The sequence below is a fragment of the Petromyzon marinus genome, chromosome 83, assembly GCF_048934315.1.
Source record: "Petromyzon marinus isolate PM22_M1 ecotype Great Lakes invasive population chromosome 83, UKy_Petmar_22M1.pri1.0, whole genome shotgun sequence".
Classification (NCBI taxonomy): domain Eukaryota; kingdom Metazoa; phylum Chordata; class Hyperoartia; order Petromyzontiformes; family Petromyzontidae; genus Petromyzon; species Petromyzon marinus.
Window position 1 is genome coordinate 194111 of NC_133748.1, and position 16680 is coordinate 210790.

At 56.9% G+C, this 16680-nt stretch overlaps 1 protein-coding gene across 6 annotated transcripts in view; it reads right to left on the minus strand.

The window, feature by feature from the left end:
- Nucleotides 1–3532: 3532 nt before the first annotated feature.
- Nucleotides 3533–16680, minus strand: part of LOC116958787 (transmembrane protein 230) — a 46532-nt gene continuing 33384 nt past the window's right edge. For 4 of the 6 annotated variants that reach the window (XM_076057515.1, XM_076057511.1, XM_076057514.1 and 1 more), the window contains 3 exons: nt 6814–6917; nt 5194–5316; nt 3533–4701 (listed from right to left, as the gene is read on the minus strand). In XM_076057515.1, coding sequence (XP_075913630.1) covers nt 4561–4701; nt 5194–5316; nt 6814–6912 — 363 coding nt within the window. In that variant the 5' untranslated portion in view covers nt 6913–6917 and the 3' untranslated portion in view covers nt 3533–4560. Of the gene's footprint in view, nt 4702–5193; nt 5317–6813; nt 6918–10870; nt 11119–12215; nt 12285–16680 lie in introns of those variants that run through there. The other 2 variants (XM_032981501.2, XM_032981500.2) reach the window with 2 other exon arrangements.

Genomic DNA, 16680 nt, shown 5'->3' on the forward strand with positions numbered 1-16680 from the left:
AACTGTGAATAACCCAGAGATGCAACGTGATTTATACAAATACATAACCCCCCCACCACCACTTCCTCTGGTCCTTGCACCTGATTGGCTCACAAGTGACGACGTCACATTTCCCCCTCCCCTATTCGAGGACCAACGCAGCAGCGGGGAGGGTCTCTCCACAGGCGCCGGACGCCGCACGATGGTCCACGAGTTGCCATCGCCGTGAGAACCTCACGGCTACGGCTACGTCTACGTGCGGGTCCACTCCCCAACGCAGAACGCGGCAAAAAACCCCCTCGCCCCTCGCCCAACAACGGCCCCGAGGCTCGTCCGCCGAGGTCCGCGTAGGCAGAAATAAAAATAACTCGCGGCAGTTTCTAAACGCGACGCCGGCGTTCGTCTTCGGGCTGACGGGCCGCGGCGGCGGGGGCGGGGTCGCGAACGCTTCGGATGAAGACGAACGCCCTCGCCGCCGATTGGCTGCGGGGCGCTGGCGGGTCTCGACGGCGGCGGCGGCGGCGGCGGCGCACGGCGAAAATCTCCGCTTGAAGCTTCCGTCAACCGCTGGGGCCCCGTGGTTCTGTCAGCGGAGGCCACGCGGGGCGGGACAACCAGGGCGAGAGGCCTCCCGTGGCAGAGGAGGAGGGCGGCCGTGGCAGAGGAGGAGGGCCGTGGCAGAGGAGGAGGGCCGTGGCAGAGGAGGAGGGCCGTGGCAGAGGAGGAGGAGGGCCGTGGCAGAGGAGGAGGGCCGTGGCAGAGGAGGAGGGCCGTGGCAGAGGAGGAGGGCGGCCGTGGCAGAGGAGGAGGGCCGTGGCAGAGGAGGAGGGCCGTGGCAGAGGAGGAGGGCTGTGGCAGAGGAGGAGGGCGGCCGTGGCAGAGGAGGAGGGCCGTGGCAGAGGAGGAGGAGGGCCGCGGCAGAGGAGGAGGGCCGTGGCAGAGGAGGAGGGCCGTGGCAGAGGAGGAGGGCGGCCGTGGCAGAGGAGGAGGGCCGTGGCAGAGGAGGAGGGCGGCCGTGGCAGAGGAGGAGGGCCGTGGCAGAGGAGGAGGGCGGCCGTGGCAGAGGAGGAGGGCCGTGGCAGAGGAGGAGGGCCGTGGCAGAGGAGGAGGGCGGCCGTGGCAGAGGAGGAGGGCCGTGGCAGAGGAGGAGGAGGGCCGTGGCAGAGGAGGAGGAGGGCCGTGGCAGAGGAGGAGGAGGGCCGTGGCAGAGGAGGAGGGCCGTGGCAGAGGAGGAGGGCGGCCGTGGCAGAGGAGGAGGGCGGCCGTGGCAGAGGAGGAGGGCGGCCGTGGCAGAGGAGGAGGAGGGCCGTGGCAGAGGAGGAGGGCCGTGGCAGAGGAGGAGGGCCGTGGCAGAGGAGGGCCGTGGCAGAGGAGGAGGGCGGCCGTGGCAGAGGAGGAGGGCGGCCGTGGCAGAGGAGGAGGGCCGTGGCAGAGGAGGAGGGCGGCCGTGGCAGAGGAGGAGGGCGGCCGTGGCAGAGGAGGAGGGCCGTGGCAGAGGAGGAGGGCCGTGGCAGAGGAGGAGGGCGGCCGTGGCAGAGGAGGAGGGCCGTGGCAGAGGAGGAGGAGGGCCGTGGCAGAGGAGGAGGAGGGCCGTGGCAGAGGAGGAGGGCGGCCGTGGCAGAGGAGGAGGGCGGCCGTGGCAGAGGAGGAGGGCCGTGGCAGAGGAGGAGGGCGGCCGTGGCAGAGGAGGAGGGCGGCCGTGGCAGAGGAGGAGGGCCGTGGCAGAGGAGGAGGGCGGCCGTGGCAGAGGAGGAGGGCGGCGGCGGCGGCGGCGTCGTTGGCGGGGCGACGTCGACCGAGCGCGGGGCGACGCCGCTCTTGACGCGAATCCGTGCGGCGTCCTCCGCTGGGCCCACGACGCCGGCCGGAGGCCTCCCGCCGCTGCTGCTGAAGCTGAAGCTGAAGCTCGCGACGGCCGCCCCTTGCCGCCCGGCCAGCGGACTCAGCGGACTCAGCGGACTGCTGTTACCACCACTGGTGGTGGTGGTTGTTGTTGGTCGTGGTGGTGGTTGTTGTGGTGGTTGTGGTGGTGGTGGTTGTTGTTGGTGGTTGTGGTTGTTGTTGGTGGTTGTGGTTGTTGTTGTTGGTTGTTGTTGGTGGTTGTGGTTGTTGTTGCTGGTTGTTGTTGTTGGTGGTTGTGGTGGTTGTTGTTGTTGTTGGTGGTTGTTGTTGGTGATTGTTGTTGGTGGTGGTTGTGGTGGTTGTTGTTGTTGGTGGTTGTTGTTGGTGGTTGTTGTTGTTGTTGGTGGTGGTTGTTGTTGTTGGTGGTGGTTGTTGGTGGTGGTGGTTGTTGTTGGTGGTGGTTGTTGTTGGTGGTGGTTGTTGTTGGTGGTGGTGGTTGTTGTTGGTGGTGGTGGTTGTGGGGAGCGGTGAGCGCTACGCTGTGCTCCCTGGCAGTGACCTGAGTTCGATTCCCGCTCACGGCCACCACCACCAGTGACGATTCTCTGAACCGGTCCTGGGCCTCCCCTAGGTCGACTCAGCCTCAACTGAGTAGCTGGTGTAGCTGTGCAGTGAACATCGCTAGCACTGGGGGAGAGACAAAGGCGGCCGGGCGTGGTGCTGGCCACCCACCCCCTCTGTGTGCCACAGTGCCGGTAGCCTTCATAGGTGCTCGCTAACAGCACTTGCCCCTACAGCCTGTTAAGGCTACACGGTGGAGGATCTTTGTCTGTGTGTAGGTGCTGCTACTCGCTACTAACAGCACTTGCCCCTACAGTCTGTTAAGGCTACACGGGGGATCTTTGTCTGTGTAGGTGCTCGCTAACAGCACTTGCCCCTACAGTCTGTGTGAGGCTACACGGGGGATCTTTGTCTGTGTATAGGTGCTGCTACTCGCTTACAGCACTTGCCCCTACAGTCTGTGTGAGGCTACACGGGGGATCTTTGTCTGTGTGTAGGTGCTGCTACTCGCTACTAACAGCACTTGCCCCTACAGTCTGAAGGCTACATGGTGGGGGATCTTTGTGTATAGGTGCTGCTACTCGCTACTAACAGCACTTGCCCCTACAGTCTGTGTGAAGGCTACACGGGGGATCTTTGTCTGTGTGTAGGTGCTGCTACTCGCTGCTAACAGCACTTGCCCCTACAGTCTGTGTGAGGCTACACGGGGGATCTTTGTCTGTGTGTAGGTGCTGCTACTCGCTACTAACAGCACTTGCCCCTACAGTCTGTGTGAGGCTACACGGGGGATCTTTGTCTGTGTGTAGGTGCTGCTACTCGCTACTAACAGCACTTGCCCCTACAGTCTGTTAAGGCTACATGGGGGATCTTTGTCTGTGTGTAGGTGCTGCTACTCGCTACTAACAGCACTTGCCCCTACAGTCTGTGTGAGGCTACACGGGGGATCTTTGTCTGTGTGTAGGTGCTGCTACTCACTAACAGCACTTGCCCCTACAGTCTGTTAGAGGCTACACGGTGGATCTTTGTCTTTGGTGGTGGCGGCTGTGGGTGTGAGTCGAACCTGGACTCAGCAGAGTGGCTGTGCGCGAACCCCCGACACAAACGAACGCTGGGGACGTGGAATGTTTAATTTACAACATCACACCAGGGCTGTTACGAGTTCAATTTTATTACAAAGGTGAATTTACACGTGCAACGTACGTGCGTGTCTCCCCGTGTCTCCCCGTGTCTCTCAGTGTCTCTCAGTGTCTCCCCGTGTCTCCCAGTGTCTCTCAGTGTCTCCCCGTGTCTCCCAGTGTCTCCCAGTGTCTCTCAGTGTCTCTCAGTGTCTCCCCGTGTCTCCCCGTGTCTCCCAGTGTCTGTCTCCAGGTCTCTGTCTCCCAGTCTCTGTCTCCCCGTGTCTCCCAGCGTCTCCCAGTCTCTGTCTCCCCGTGTCTCCCCGTGTCTCTCAGTGTCTCCCCGTGTCTCCCAGTGTCTCCCAGTGTCTCCCCATGTCTCCCCATATCTCCCCGTGTCTCCCAGTGTCTCCCCGTGTCTCCCCGTGTCTCCCCGTGTCTCTCAGTGTCTCTCAGTGTCTCCCAGTCTCTGTCTCCCCGTGTCTCCCCGTGTCTCCCCGTGTCTCTCAGTGTCTCTCAGTGTCTCCCCGTGTCTCCCCGTCTCCCCGTGTCTCTCAGTGTCTCCCCGTGTCTCCCCGTGTATCCCCGTGTCTCCCAGTGTCTCTCAGTGTCTCCCCATGTATCCCCGTGTCTCTCAGTGTCTCCCCGTGTCTCCCCATGTCTCCCCGTGTCTCCCCATGTCTCCCAGTGTCTCCCCATGTCTCCGTGTCTCCCCGTGTCTCCCAGTGTCTCTCAGTGTCTCCCCGTCTCTCCCCGTGTCTCCCCGTGTCTCCCAGTGTCTTCGTCTCTCCCCGTGTCTCCCAGTGTCTCCCAGTGTCTCCCCGTGTCTCCCAGTGCCTCTCAGTGTCTCCCCGTGTCTCCCAGTGTCTGTCTCCCGGTCTCTGTCTCCCAGTGTCTCCCCGTTATTTCCCGTGTCTCCCCATGTCACCCAGTGTCTCCCTGCGTCTCCCTGTGTCTGTCTCCCAGTGTCTCCCAGTGTCTCCCCGTGTCTCCCCGTCTCTCCCCGTGTCTCCCTGCGTCTGCCCGTGTCTCTACCCCACCCACTCCCCCCCCCCCGTGTCTTTCAGTCGCTGAAGTCGGGGATATCGTCGTAAGAATATCCGGCGGTGCCTCTGTAGGCGAGGATGGCGATGCGCAGGTGGTAGACCCCGGGGAGGAAGACCAACACTCCCACAGTCAGCACGGGCCAGGTACGGTCAGCGTACTGGGGGGTGGGACACGGGGACAGGGAGAGACACGGGAGCTCACCCACCCACTCACCCACCCACTCACCCACCCACTCACCCACCCACACTGCTGCTCACCCACCCACCCACTCACCCACCCACCCACCCACTCACCCACCCACTCACCCACCCACCCACTCACCCACTCACCCACCCACCCACTCACTCATTCACTCACCCACTCACTCACCCACTCACCCACCCACCCACTCACCCACTCACTCACTCACTCACCCACCCACCCACCCACTCACCCACCCACTCACTCACTCACCCACCCACCCACCCACTCACCCACCCACTCACTCACTCACTCACCCACCCACTCACCCACCCACTCACCCACCCACCCACCCACTCACTCACTCACCCACTCACCCACCCACCCACCCACTCACCCACCCACCCACTCACCCACCCACCCACCCACTCACCCACTCACCCACCCACCCACCCACTCACCCACTCACCTTGGTGTCTATGTACCCGGTAAGCAGCAGCGAGCCGATGATGATGAGCAGCGAGCCGATGAGGAAGAGGGCGGCGGCCAACGCAATGGCGCGGTAGGGGACACGTGGGGGGGGCCGCTTGAACTACCGGGGGGGAGGAGAGGGAGGGTGGGAGAGAGTGGGTGGGTGGGTGGGAGTATGTGCGTGTGGGTGGGTGGGAGTATGTGCGTGTGGGTGGGAGTATGTGTGTGTGGGTGGGTGGGTGGGAGTATGTGTGGGTGGGTGGGTGGGAGTATGAGAGAGAGAGTGGGTGGGTGGGAGTATGAGAGAGTGAGTGTGTGGGTGGGTGGGTGGGAGTATGAGAGAGATTGTGGGTGGGTGGGTGGGAGTATGAGAGAGTGAGTGTGTGGGTGGGTGGGAGTATGTGTGGGTGGGTGGGTGGGAGTATGAGAGAGATTGTGGGTGGGTGGGAGTATGAGAGAGATTGTGGGTGGGTGGGTGGGAGCATGAGTGAGTGGGTGGGTGGGTGGGTGGGAGTATGTGTATATGGGTGGGTGGGAGTATGTGTGTGTGGGTGGGTGGGTGGGAGTATGAGAGAGTGGGTGGGTGGGTGGGAGTATGTGTGTGTGGGTGGGTGGGTGGGAGTATGAGAGAGTGGGTGGGTGGGAGTATGTGTGGGTGGGTGGGAGTATGAGAGAGTGGGTGGGTGGGAGTATGAGAGAGTGTGTGGGTGGGTGGGAGTATGAGAGAGATTGTGGGTGGGTGGGAGTATGAGTGAGTGTGTGGGTGGGTGGGAGTATGAGAGAGTGGGTGGGTGGGAGTATGAGAGAGATTGTGTGTGGGTGGGTGGTTGGGAGTATGAGAGAGTGGGTGGGTGGGTGGGAGTATGAGAGAGATTGTAGGTGGGAGTATGAGAGAGTATGTGGGAGGGTGGGTGGGAGTATGAGAGAGTGTGTGGGTGGGTGGGAGTATGAGTGAGTGGGTAGGTGGGTAGGAGTATGTGTATGTGGGTGGGTGAGAGTATGAGAGAGATTGTGGGTGGGTGGGTGGGAGTATGAGAGAGATTGTGGGTGGGTGGGTGGGAGTATGAGAGAGATTTTGGGTGGGTGGGAGTATGAGAGAGTGGGTGGGTGGGAGTATGAGAGAGTGTGTGGGTGGGTGGGTGGGAGTATGAGAGAGTGGGTGGGTGGGTGGGAGTATGAGAGAGTGGGTGGGTGGGTGGGAGTATGAGAGAGATTGTGGGTGGGTGGGTGGGAGTATGAGAGAGATTTTGGGTGGGTGGGAGTATGAGAGAGTGGGTGGGTGGGTGGGAGTATGAGAGAGTGGGTGGGTGGGAGTATGAGAGAGTGTGTGGGTGGGTGGGAGTATGAGAGAGTGTGTGGGTGGGTGGGTGGGAGTATGAGAGAGTGTGTGGGTGGGTGGGAGTATGAGAGAGTGTGTGGGTGGGTGGGTGGGAGTATGAGAGAGTGGGTGGGTGGGTGGGAGTATGAGAGAGATTGTGGGTGGGTGTGAGTGCGGGAGAGAGTGGGTGTCCGTGAGTGAATGGGCGAGAGTGTGATTGAGTTTGAGAGAGCTTTACCTGGCTAGCAGCACTTGCCCCTACAGCCCCATGTGAGGCTACCTGGGGGAGCTTTGTGTTACCTGCAGGTCGATGTAGCCATCATCGCTGTCTGGAAGCTTTGAGTATTTGACTTTGGAGGAGGCAGGCTGGGCTGCCGTGGGTCCGTTCCGACGAGACATCGCGCCTACTCAAACAGGCAGAGCGGGAGAGTGGGTGGTGAGTGAGTGGGTGGTGAGTGGGTGAGTGGGTGAGTGAGTGAGTGGGTGGTGAGTGGGTGGGTGGTGAGTGGGTGGGTGAGTGGGTGGTGAGTGAGTGGGTGGTAAGTGGGTGGTGAGTGGGTGGTGAGTGGGTGAGTGGGTGGGTGAGTGGGTGGTGAGTGGGTGGGTGGAGAGTGAGTGGGTGGGTGAGTGGGTGGGTGGGTGAGTGGGTGGGTGGGTGAGTGGGCGAGTGGGTGAGTGGGTGGTGAGTGAGTGGATGGTGAGTGAGTGGGTGGGTGAGTGGGTGGGTGGGTGAGTGAGTGGGCGAGTGAGTGAGTGGGTGGTGAGTGAGTGGGTGGAGAGTGGGTGGTGAGAGAGTGGGTGGGTGGTGAGTGGGTGGTGAGAGAGTGGGTGAGTGAGTGGGTGAGTTGGATTTTGACGGCCGAGGTCTCCAGAATTCTCACTCCGAATCAGTCGAGCGGCAATATCTTTTCATCGGTTGCGTAATGCTGTGTGGAAGCTACCTGGTCTGTCGCTCCGCACTAAGCTTCAGGTCTTCTCGGCCACGGTCATTCCCTCCCTTCTCTACGCTTGCGAAACGTGGACCCCCTTAATGGAGCATCTTCGCTGGTTAGAAACATTTAGGCTGGCCTGCCTACGATCCATCCTGGGTTTAACCAGACTGCATTGTGTGAGGAGCTCACAAATCCTTGAAAGATCTGGGCAAGGTCTCATTGGTGAGCTCCTCCGGCAGGCAAGGCTGCGATGGCTGGGTCATGTAGCCCGCATGCCCAGCCACCGCATGCCGAAACAGCTTTTGTTCGGCCGGATTGAGGGGGCTAAACGGGCGCGGCACGGGCTAGAGAAGAGATGGAGTGATGTGGTACAGGAGGACGTGGAGCTGAGTGGACTTGCCGATGACCGGTACCAGCGGTGTCAAGATCGGCCTCTGTGGCACAGCAGTCAACCCATGGCACCTGCTGGGTCTGTCCCGTGACCTCCTCCTGCACCTAGCCTGGCACAGCAGTCAACCCATGGCACCTGCTGGGTCTGTCCCGTGACCTCCTCCTGCTGCACCTAGCCTGGCACAGCAGTCAACCCGTGGCACCTGCAGGGTCTGTCCCGTGACCTCATGCCAGCGGGCGTTCGACACTTCACGTGGCCTTAAAGTGCACCTAGCCTGGCACAAGCGCCGTGGTGATGTCACCGCCACTTCGTGTTGAATGGCGGCTGCTGTTGTTGTGGCTCAGCGAGTGGCTGAATGAGTGGCTGGGTGAGTGATTGAGTGAGCGAGTGGCTGAGTGAGTGAGCGAGTGGCTGAGTGAGTGGCTGGGTGAGTGGCTGAGTGAGTGACTGAGTGACTGAGTGAGTGAGTGACTGAGTGAGTGAGCAAGTGGCTGAACGAGTGGCTGAGTGAGTGATTGAGTGAGCGAGTGGCTGAGTGAGTGGCTGGGTGACTGAGTGAGTGGCTGAGTGAGTGACTGAGTGAGTGACTGAGTGAGTGAGCAAGTGGCTGAGCGAGTGGCTGAGTGAGTGACTGGCTGAGTGGCTGGGTGAGTGGCTAAGTGAGTGGCTGGGTGAGTGGCTGAGTGAGAGAGTGAGCGAGTGACTGAGTGAGTGACTGAGTGAGAGAGTGAGCGAGTGGCTGAGTGAGTGGCTGGGTGAGTGACTGAGTGGCTGAGTGAGTGGCTGAGTGAGTGAGTGTCTAGTGAGTGAGTGGCTGGGTGAGTGACTGAGTGAGTGGCTGCGTGAGTGGCTGGGTGAGTGACTGAGTGACTAAGTGGCTGAGTGAGTGGCTGCGTGAGTGGCTGGGTGAGTGGCTGAGTGAGTGGCTGAGTGACTGGGTGAGTGGCTGGGTGAGTGACTGAGTGAGTGACCGAGTGAGTGAGCGAGTGGCTGAGTGAGTGGCTGAGCGAGTGACTGAATGAGTGAGCGAGTAGCTGGGTGAGTGGCTGAGTGAGTGACTGTGTGAGTGAGCGAGTGGGCGAGTGGCTGGGTGAGTGGCTGGGTGAGTGACTGAGTGAGTGAATGGCTGGGTGATTGGTTGAGTGGCTGGGTGATTGGTTGAGTGGCTGGGTGAGTGGCTGGGTGAGTGACTGAGTGAGTGGCTGGGTGAGTGGTTGAGTGAGTGGCTGGGTGAGTGGCTGGGTGAGTGGCTGGGTGGACGAGTGGCTGAGTGAGTGAGTGTCTAGTGAGTGAGTGGCTGGGTGAGTGACTGAGTGAGTGGCTGCGTGAGTGGCTGGGTGAGCGAGTGGCTGAGTGAGTGACTGGGTGAGTGGCTGGGTGAGTGAGTGGCTGGGTGAGTGACTGAGCGACTGGGTGAGTGAGTGACTGAGTGACTGGCTGAGTGAGTGACTGGGTGAGTGACTGGGTGAGTGACTGAGTGAGTGGCTGGGTGAGTGGTTGAGTGAGTGGCTCGGTGAGTGACTGGGTGAGTGACTGAATGAGTGACTGGGTGAGTGACTGAGTGAGTGGCTGGGTGAGTGACTGGGTGACTGGGTGAGTGACTGAGTGAGTGACTGGGTGAGTGACTGGGTGAGTGAGTGATTGAGTGACTGGGTGAGTGACTGAGTGACTGGGTGAGTGACTGAGTGACTGGGTGAGTGACTGGGTGACTGGGTGAGTGAGTGACTGAGTGAGTGACTGGGTGAGTGACTGGGTGAGTGACTGGGTGAGTGGCTGGGTGAGTGACTGAGTGAGTGACCGAGTGAGTGAGCGAGTGGCTGAGTGAGTGGCTGAGCGAGTGACTGAATGAGTGAGTAAGCGAGTGGCTGGGTGAGTGGCTGAGTGAGTGACTGAGTGAGTGGCTGGGTGAGTGGCTGGGTGAGTGACTGAGTGAGTGAATGGCTGGGTGATTGGTTGAGTGGCTGGGTGATTGGTTGAGTGGCTGGGTGAGTGGCTGGGTGAGTGACTGAGTGAGTGGCTGGGTGAGTGGTTGAGTGAGTGGCTGGGTGAGTGGCTGGGTGAGTGGCTGGGTGGACGAGTGGCTGAGTGAGTGAGTGTCTAGTGAGTGGCTGGGTGAGTGACTGAGTGAGTGGCTGGGTGAGTGGTTGAGTGAGTGGCTGGGTGAGTGGCTGCGTGAGTGGCTGGGTGAGCGAGTGGCTGAGTGAGTGACTGGGTGAGTGGCTGGGTGAGTGAGTGGCTGGGTGAGTGACTGAGCGACTGGGTGAGTGAGTGACTGAGTGACTGGCTGAGTGAGTGACTGGGTGAGTGACTGGGTGAGTGGTTGAGTGAGTGGCTGGGTGAGTGACTGGGTGAGTGACTGAATGAGTGACTGGGTGAGTGACTGAGTGAGTGGCTGGGTGAGTGACTGGGTGACTGGGTGAGTGACTGGGTGAGTGACTGGGTGAGTGACTGAGTGAGTGACTGAGTGACTGGGTGACTGGGTGAGTGACTGAGTGACTGGGTGAGTGACTGAGTGACTGAGTGACTGAGTGAGTGACTGAGTGAGTGAGTGAGTGACTGGGTGAGTGACTGGGTGAGTGACTGAGTGAGTGAGTGGCTGAGTGAGTGGCTGGGTGAGTGACTGGGTGAGTGAGTGGCTGGGTGAGTGAGTGGCTGGGTGAGTGAGTGACTGAGTGGCTGGGTGAGTGACTGGGTGAGTGACTGAGTGACTGGGTGAGTGACTGAGTGACTGACTGAGTGAGTGACTGGGTGAGTGACTGGGTGAGTATGTTAGTTAGTGAGTGAGCGACTTCCTATCTCGAGTCACGATTTGTGGCTCCTCCATTGAGATTCCTCGCCGCCTCCGGCGCCTCTAATAATTGAAGCGGCTCGCTTCGTAAAAAATCACCTCCAGTTGCGCTCAGCCAGAAATCGAGAACCCCCCCCCCTAAATGGGCCGTAGTCGGTTGGTCAACCGAGTCACGTGACCAATTAACGAGCTAATTGGCACCAATTAACGCGGAGTTTTCCGAATTAACGTGGAGTTGGCACTCACCTTACGAAGCGCGTTCAGTCCGAACGGCGCACCCCCCACGGGCTTCCGTAGACAGCTAATTTGCATACCGTCATTTTTTATTAAAAAAACTATAATTTTAAATTTGTGTTAACTTCTTATTTACTGTTGCGATATAAAAAAAACGTGCGGGGCATGCGAAGCAATAATCAACGTCTTGATGCAACATTTATAATGTTCAAGTTCCTGCTTTCTACACACGCGTACGGTCGCCGTAACAAGTTTTTTTATTTTATTTTTATAAATTAAAATTCGTAACGAATAATTGTCGTGTAATTATTTTAAGTTTTGGACCGCAACGCTTGACTAGCCACTTTCAATAGTTATTTATTTTTTTACTGGAGATTTAAAAAAAAACTATTTTTTTTCCTCCCACCCTAAGTTCGGTGACGACTTCCGGAAGATCGCTCCTGAAACCGGAAGTTAACCTTCCAGAAGCGATCTACCAAATTACGGAAGACAGATTTCGGAAATCTTCTACTGAAAACGGAAGATCTCTTCCGGAAGATCTCAAGGAACTCCTTCCGGAAGAGAACCTACGGCTGAAGGAAGACGTCTTCTGGAAGACGAGGTGGCGGTGACGTCACCACGGCGCTCGTGCCAGGCCATGTGCACCCTGAGGCCACGTGGAGCGTCGAACGCCCGCCGGCAGGAGGTCACGGGTCGACTGACTGAGACGAGTGGCTGATGCACCACCTGTGCCCCCTACTGTGCCAGGCTAGGTGCACCAGGAGGTCACGTGGCAGACCCAGCAGGTGCCACGGGTCGACTGACTGAGACGAGTGGCTGATGCACCACCTGTGCCCCCTGCTGTGCCAGGCTAGGTGCACCAGGAGGTCACGTGGCAGACCCAGCAGGTGCCACGGGTCGACTGACTGAGATGACTGAGATGAGTGGCTGATGCACCACCTGTGCCCCCTGCTGTGCCAGGCTAGGTGCACCAGGAGGTCACGTGGCAGACCCAGCAGGTGCCACGGGTCGACTGACTGAGACGAATGGCTGATGCACCACCTGTGCCAGGCTAGGTGCACCAGGAGGTCACGTGGCAGACCCAGCAGGTGCCACGGGTCGACTGACTGAGATGACTGAGATGAGTGGCTGATGCACCACCTGTGCCCCCTACTGTGCCAGGCTAGGTGCACCAGGAGGTCACGTGGCAGACCCAGCAGGTGCCACGGGTCGACTGACTGAGACGACTGGCTGATGCACCACCTGTGCCCCCTACTGTGCCAGGCTAGGTGCACCAGGAGGTCACGTGGCAGACCCAGCAGGTGCCACGGGTCGACTGACTGGCTGATGCACCACCTGTGCCCCCTACTGTGCCAACCTGCTGTGCTTTAGCCGCCCGGCGCTCCGCTCGTCGTTGTGAGCGTCGCTCCTCCGCCCTCCGTTGTTGCTGGAGGTTAGTGGGTAGGGTGAGAGGTTATGGGTCAGAGGTTATGGGTCAGGGGTGGGCACATTTTTTTGACTCGCGGGCCACAATGGGTTCTAACATTTGACAGAGCGGCGGGGCCAGGAACAGATGGATGGAGTGTTTGTGTGAACTAATATAAATGACGTGTTAAAAATCATCAGATGGAAGGATTTGGCCTTTAACAGGTAGCAAGGCATTTATTTGCAAGGCAATTGAACCAATTGCACGAACATGAACAATAAAAAAAACACGTGGTAACGTGACTGATCAAACATCACGCAAACATCTGAGGCCTCGCGCCCAAACCAATGGCCTCACTTGAACCTCTTTATGATCTACATTAACGGGTTAGAGCATCCACGCAGGCTGTGTGTCGGAGATTTGGCTAAAACCTCGGCTGCAGCAACACATCGTCACCGTCAGTTTCAGCGGGAACAGTGGCGTTGATCCCCCATTGATTGCCAGTGCATCCAAGTCTGGAGTTATTCTGGTTGTGGCAATTCTCAGGATAGATCTGAGGTGCCGGATCCGTTAACTTTGACCTGTGACGGGCGCTTTGTTGGCGTTCGTGACGCTGAATGTCTTCTGTGCTGTCCTCTGGAGGTTTGGAAACGTGGCTCTGTTAAGTGAAGCATAAAAAGTCATTCAGCTTGTAACAGAGTTGAACTTTCTTCTTTGGGACGGAGTCAGGCTGAAGATCCATCAGTTCCAACTGCAGCTCCCGTGGTGCTGGTTTCAGAGTCTTGTGACAGGGGACAGGACACCAGCTGAGGCGACTGTTCAATGTTTTCGAAATCAGAGAACCTACGGGCAGAAATCTCCATGCCGGTGTCCTCAAGTGATTTGCTGTATTTTTTTTGTTGCGTTTCCCGGTGCCTCTTCCCGCATGGCGAGCGTGTGGGGTGAAATGAGCGAACGATTTGTTCGCAATTTGTCTGGAGAACAAAGTGAGCTTGGATTTGAAGGCTTTCACATGTTTGTACGTGCCGTGAACAAACTGATCTTTCCCCCTGCAGTTTCACGTTCAGCTCATTCACGTGTGGAAATGTGTCCACAGCAAACGCAAAGTCACTGAGCCGGGTCTTGTCGCTTAGCTCAGGGAATTCGTCATATTTCACCATCAACTCCAAAAATGCGACGATGTCCTCGTTCAGCTCCCACGCTCGCTGTAACGCTTTCCCCAAAACTTAAACCAGCGGACACGAGAGTGGTACAGCCTGTCCCGATGATCCGCATCAGTTTCCTCCAGGAACGTAATTAACTGACGGTGCTGAAGTCCCCTCTTGCTCGTATAAAGTTAACAAGTTTTACGGCCGGATTCACGACATGACTAAGCTGCAATACAGACTTGCACGGGGATTCCTGATGGATGATGCGGTGAAGGAAAATAAGATCCTGGTCAGGGTTTTCCCCTTTCGCTTTATTTTGGATTCTTTCCAGCAGCCCAACATTTTTTTTTCCAGTTAAATTTTAGCGATCCATCCGGTTGTGACATTGACAAGTTTACTCCAAGGTAGCTTGATTCTTCCGATGACGGCAGACACCTGGTTATACAAGTCCTCTCCCCGCGTTGTTCCTTTCAGGGACTCCATGGTCAAAAAACTCCTCTGTTATCGCAAAACTGTCGTCAATGCCTCGGATAAAAATGAGGCCCTGGGCAGTGTCTTTTACGTCCGTATACTTTCATCCAGTGCTAGCGAATATAACTCAAAGGAATCGGACTTTTTGTTTAATTGGCCGGCTATATATTTTCATCAATCAGTTCCACACGGCGAGCCACAGTCCTGCGTGATGAACTGACTTTTCCAAAATTGCTTTTGATCTCCGGACACAGGATGCCTGCCGTCTGTACCGTGCATTCTTTTACAAACGCGCCTTCGGAGAAAGGCTCGCTAGCCTTTGCTATTTCGAATGCCACCAAAAAAAACTTGCCTTGGTAGTTGGCTCTTGAATCGCAGTTTGTCGGTGAAAAAAACGTTGCCGAGTCTGTGAATTAGCCGCCAACCTCCGAGCAGTAGCCGCCCGTTCTTGCATCGACTGCTTGCTAGCGTAGTTGGCTCAGGCTTCGAAGCAAAGTGACGGCTGATGACAGTTTCTCGGCATATCAGGCACACAGCCTTCGATTGGACTTCAGTGAAAAAGTATTTTGTTGCCCGCTCCGTGTTAAACACTCAGCACTCATTGTGCACTTTTTCGTTTCCTTGATCCGCTCATTTTACAGAAGGGCTCACAGGGCAAAGCAAAACAGAGAAGGGAGCACCGTGTCTAGCTCAGCAATGTAAACAAGGCCTGAAAATGGCGCTGACGGCCCACAATGCATTGCGAGATCATGTGCCCTGTCGGGCCCTATACACCACACTCCCGGTCAAAGTGCGCCATCTAATGGGGAAATGGGGGCATTACAGGAGAAAGGTAAAATTTAATTTAATAATAATAATATTTGGACAAGTTCTACGGGCCAGATTAAAAAGCCGAACGGGCCGTATACGGCCCGTTGGGCCGTACTTTGCCCATGTCTGCACTACACACACACACATACACACACTAAACACACACAGACCCCCTCTACACACACATACATACACTAAACACACACACATACACACACTAAACACACACAGACCCCCTCTACACACATACATACACTAAACACACACACATACACACACTAAACACACACAGACCCCCTCTACACACACATACATACACTAAACACACACACATACACACACTAAACACACACAGACCCCCTCTACACACACATACATACACTAAACACACACACATACACACACTAAACACACACAGACCCCCTCTACACACACATACATACACTAAACACACACACATACACACACTAAACACACACAGACCCCCTCTACACACATACATACACTAAACACACACACATACACACACTAAACACACACACACCCCCTCTACACACACATACATACACTGAACACACACACATACACACACACTCCCCTCTACACACATACATACACACACTAAACACACACACACACCCTCTAAACACACACACACCCCCTCTAAACACACACACACACACTAAACACACACACACACACACCCCCTAAACACACACACACCCCCTAAACACACACACACTAAACACACCCCCTCTAAACACACACACACATACTAAACACACACACACACTAAACACACACACACACTAAACACACACACACACACCCCCTCTACACACACACACACACCCCCTCTAAACACACACACACCCTCTAAACACACACACCCTCTAAACACACACACACACACCCTTTAAACACACACACACCCTTTAAACACACACACACCCTTTAAACACACACACACCCTCTAAACACACACACACACACACCCTCTAAACACACACACACACACACCCTCTAAACACACACACACCCTCGATACACACACACACCCTCGATACACACACCCCCTCGATACACACACCCCCTCTACACACACAACCTCTAAACACACACACACCCTCTAAACACACACACACACCCTCTAAACACACACACACCCTCTAAACACACACACACACACCCTCGATACACACACACACACACCCTCTAAACACACACACCCTCTACACACATACACACACACCCTCTAAATACACACACACACCCTCTACACACACACACACACCCCCTCTAAACACACACACATACACACACTATACACACACCCCCCCTCTAAACACACACATACATACACACACTAAACACACACACACCCCCCACGTAGGGCCTCGTGGGGGTGTCTCACGGTTTCCCAGTGCCAGGAGATTGGCCGACACCCCCCCTCCACGCTGAATTGCACTGCGGCCCCGTGAATTCGCTTACAATGCTATGGGCACGCCGAGCAAACCGCAGTGAGTACAACCCAGCCCAGCCCAGGGGAATAGGGCCCAGGGAGAGCAAAACGCCCAGCGAGCAACGCGGGGAGCACGAGGAGTAGGACTGTCACGTAGACAATGGTTGAGGAGTAGGACTGTCAGGTAGACAATGGGTGAGGAGTAAGACTGTCACGTAGACAATGGGTGAGGAGTAAGACTGTCACGTAGACAATGGGTGAGGAGTAGGACTGTCACGTAGACAATGGGTGAGGAGTAGGACTGTCACGTAGACAATGGGTGAGGAGTAAGACTGTCACGTAGACAATGGGTGAGGAGTAAGACTGTCACGTAGACAATGGGTGAGGAGTAAGACTGTCACGTAGACAATGGGTGAGGAGTAGGACTGTCACGTAGACAATGGGTGAGGAGTAAGACTGTCACGTAGACAATGGGTGAGGAGTAGGCCTGTCACGTAGACAATGGGTGAGGAGTAGGACTGTCACG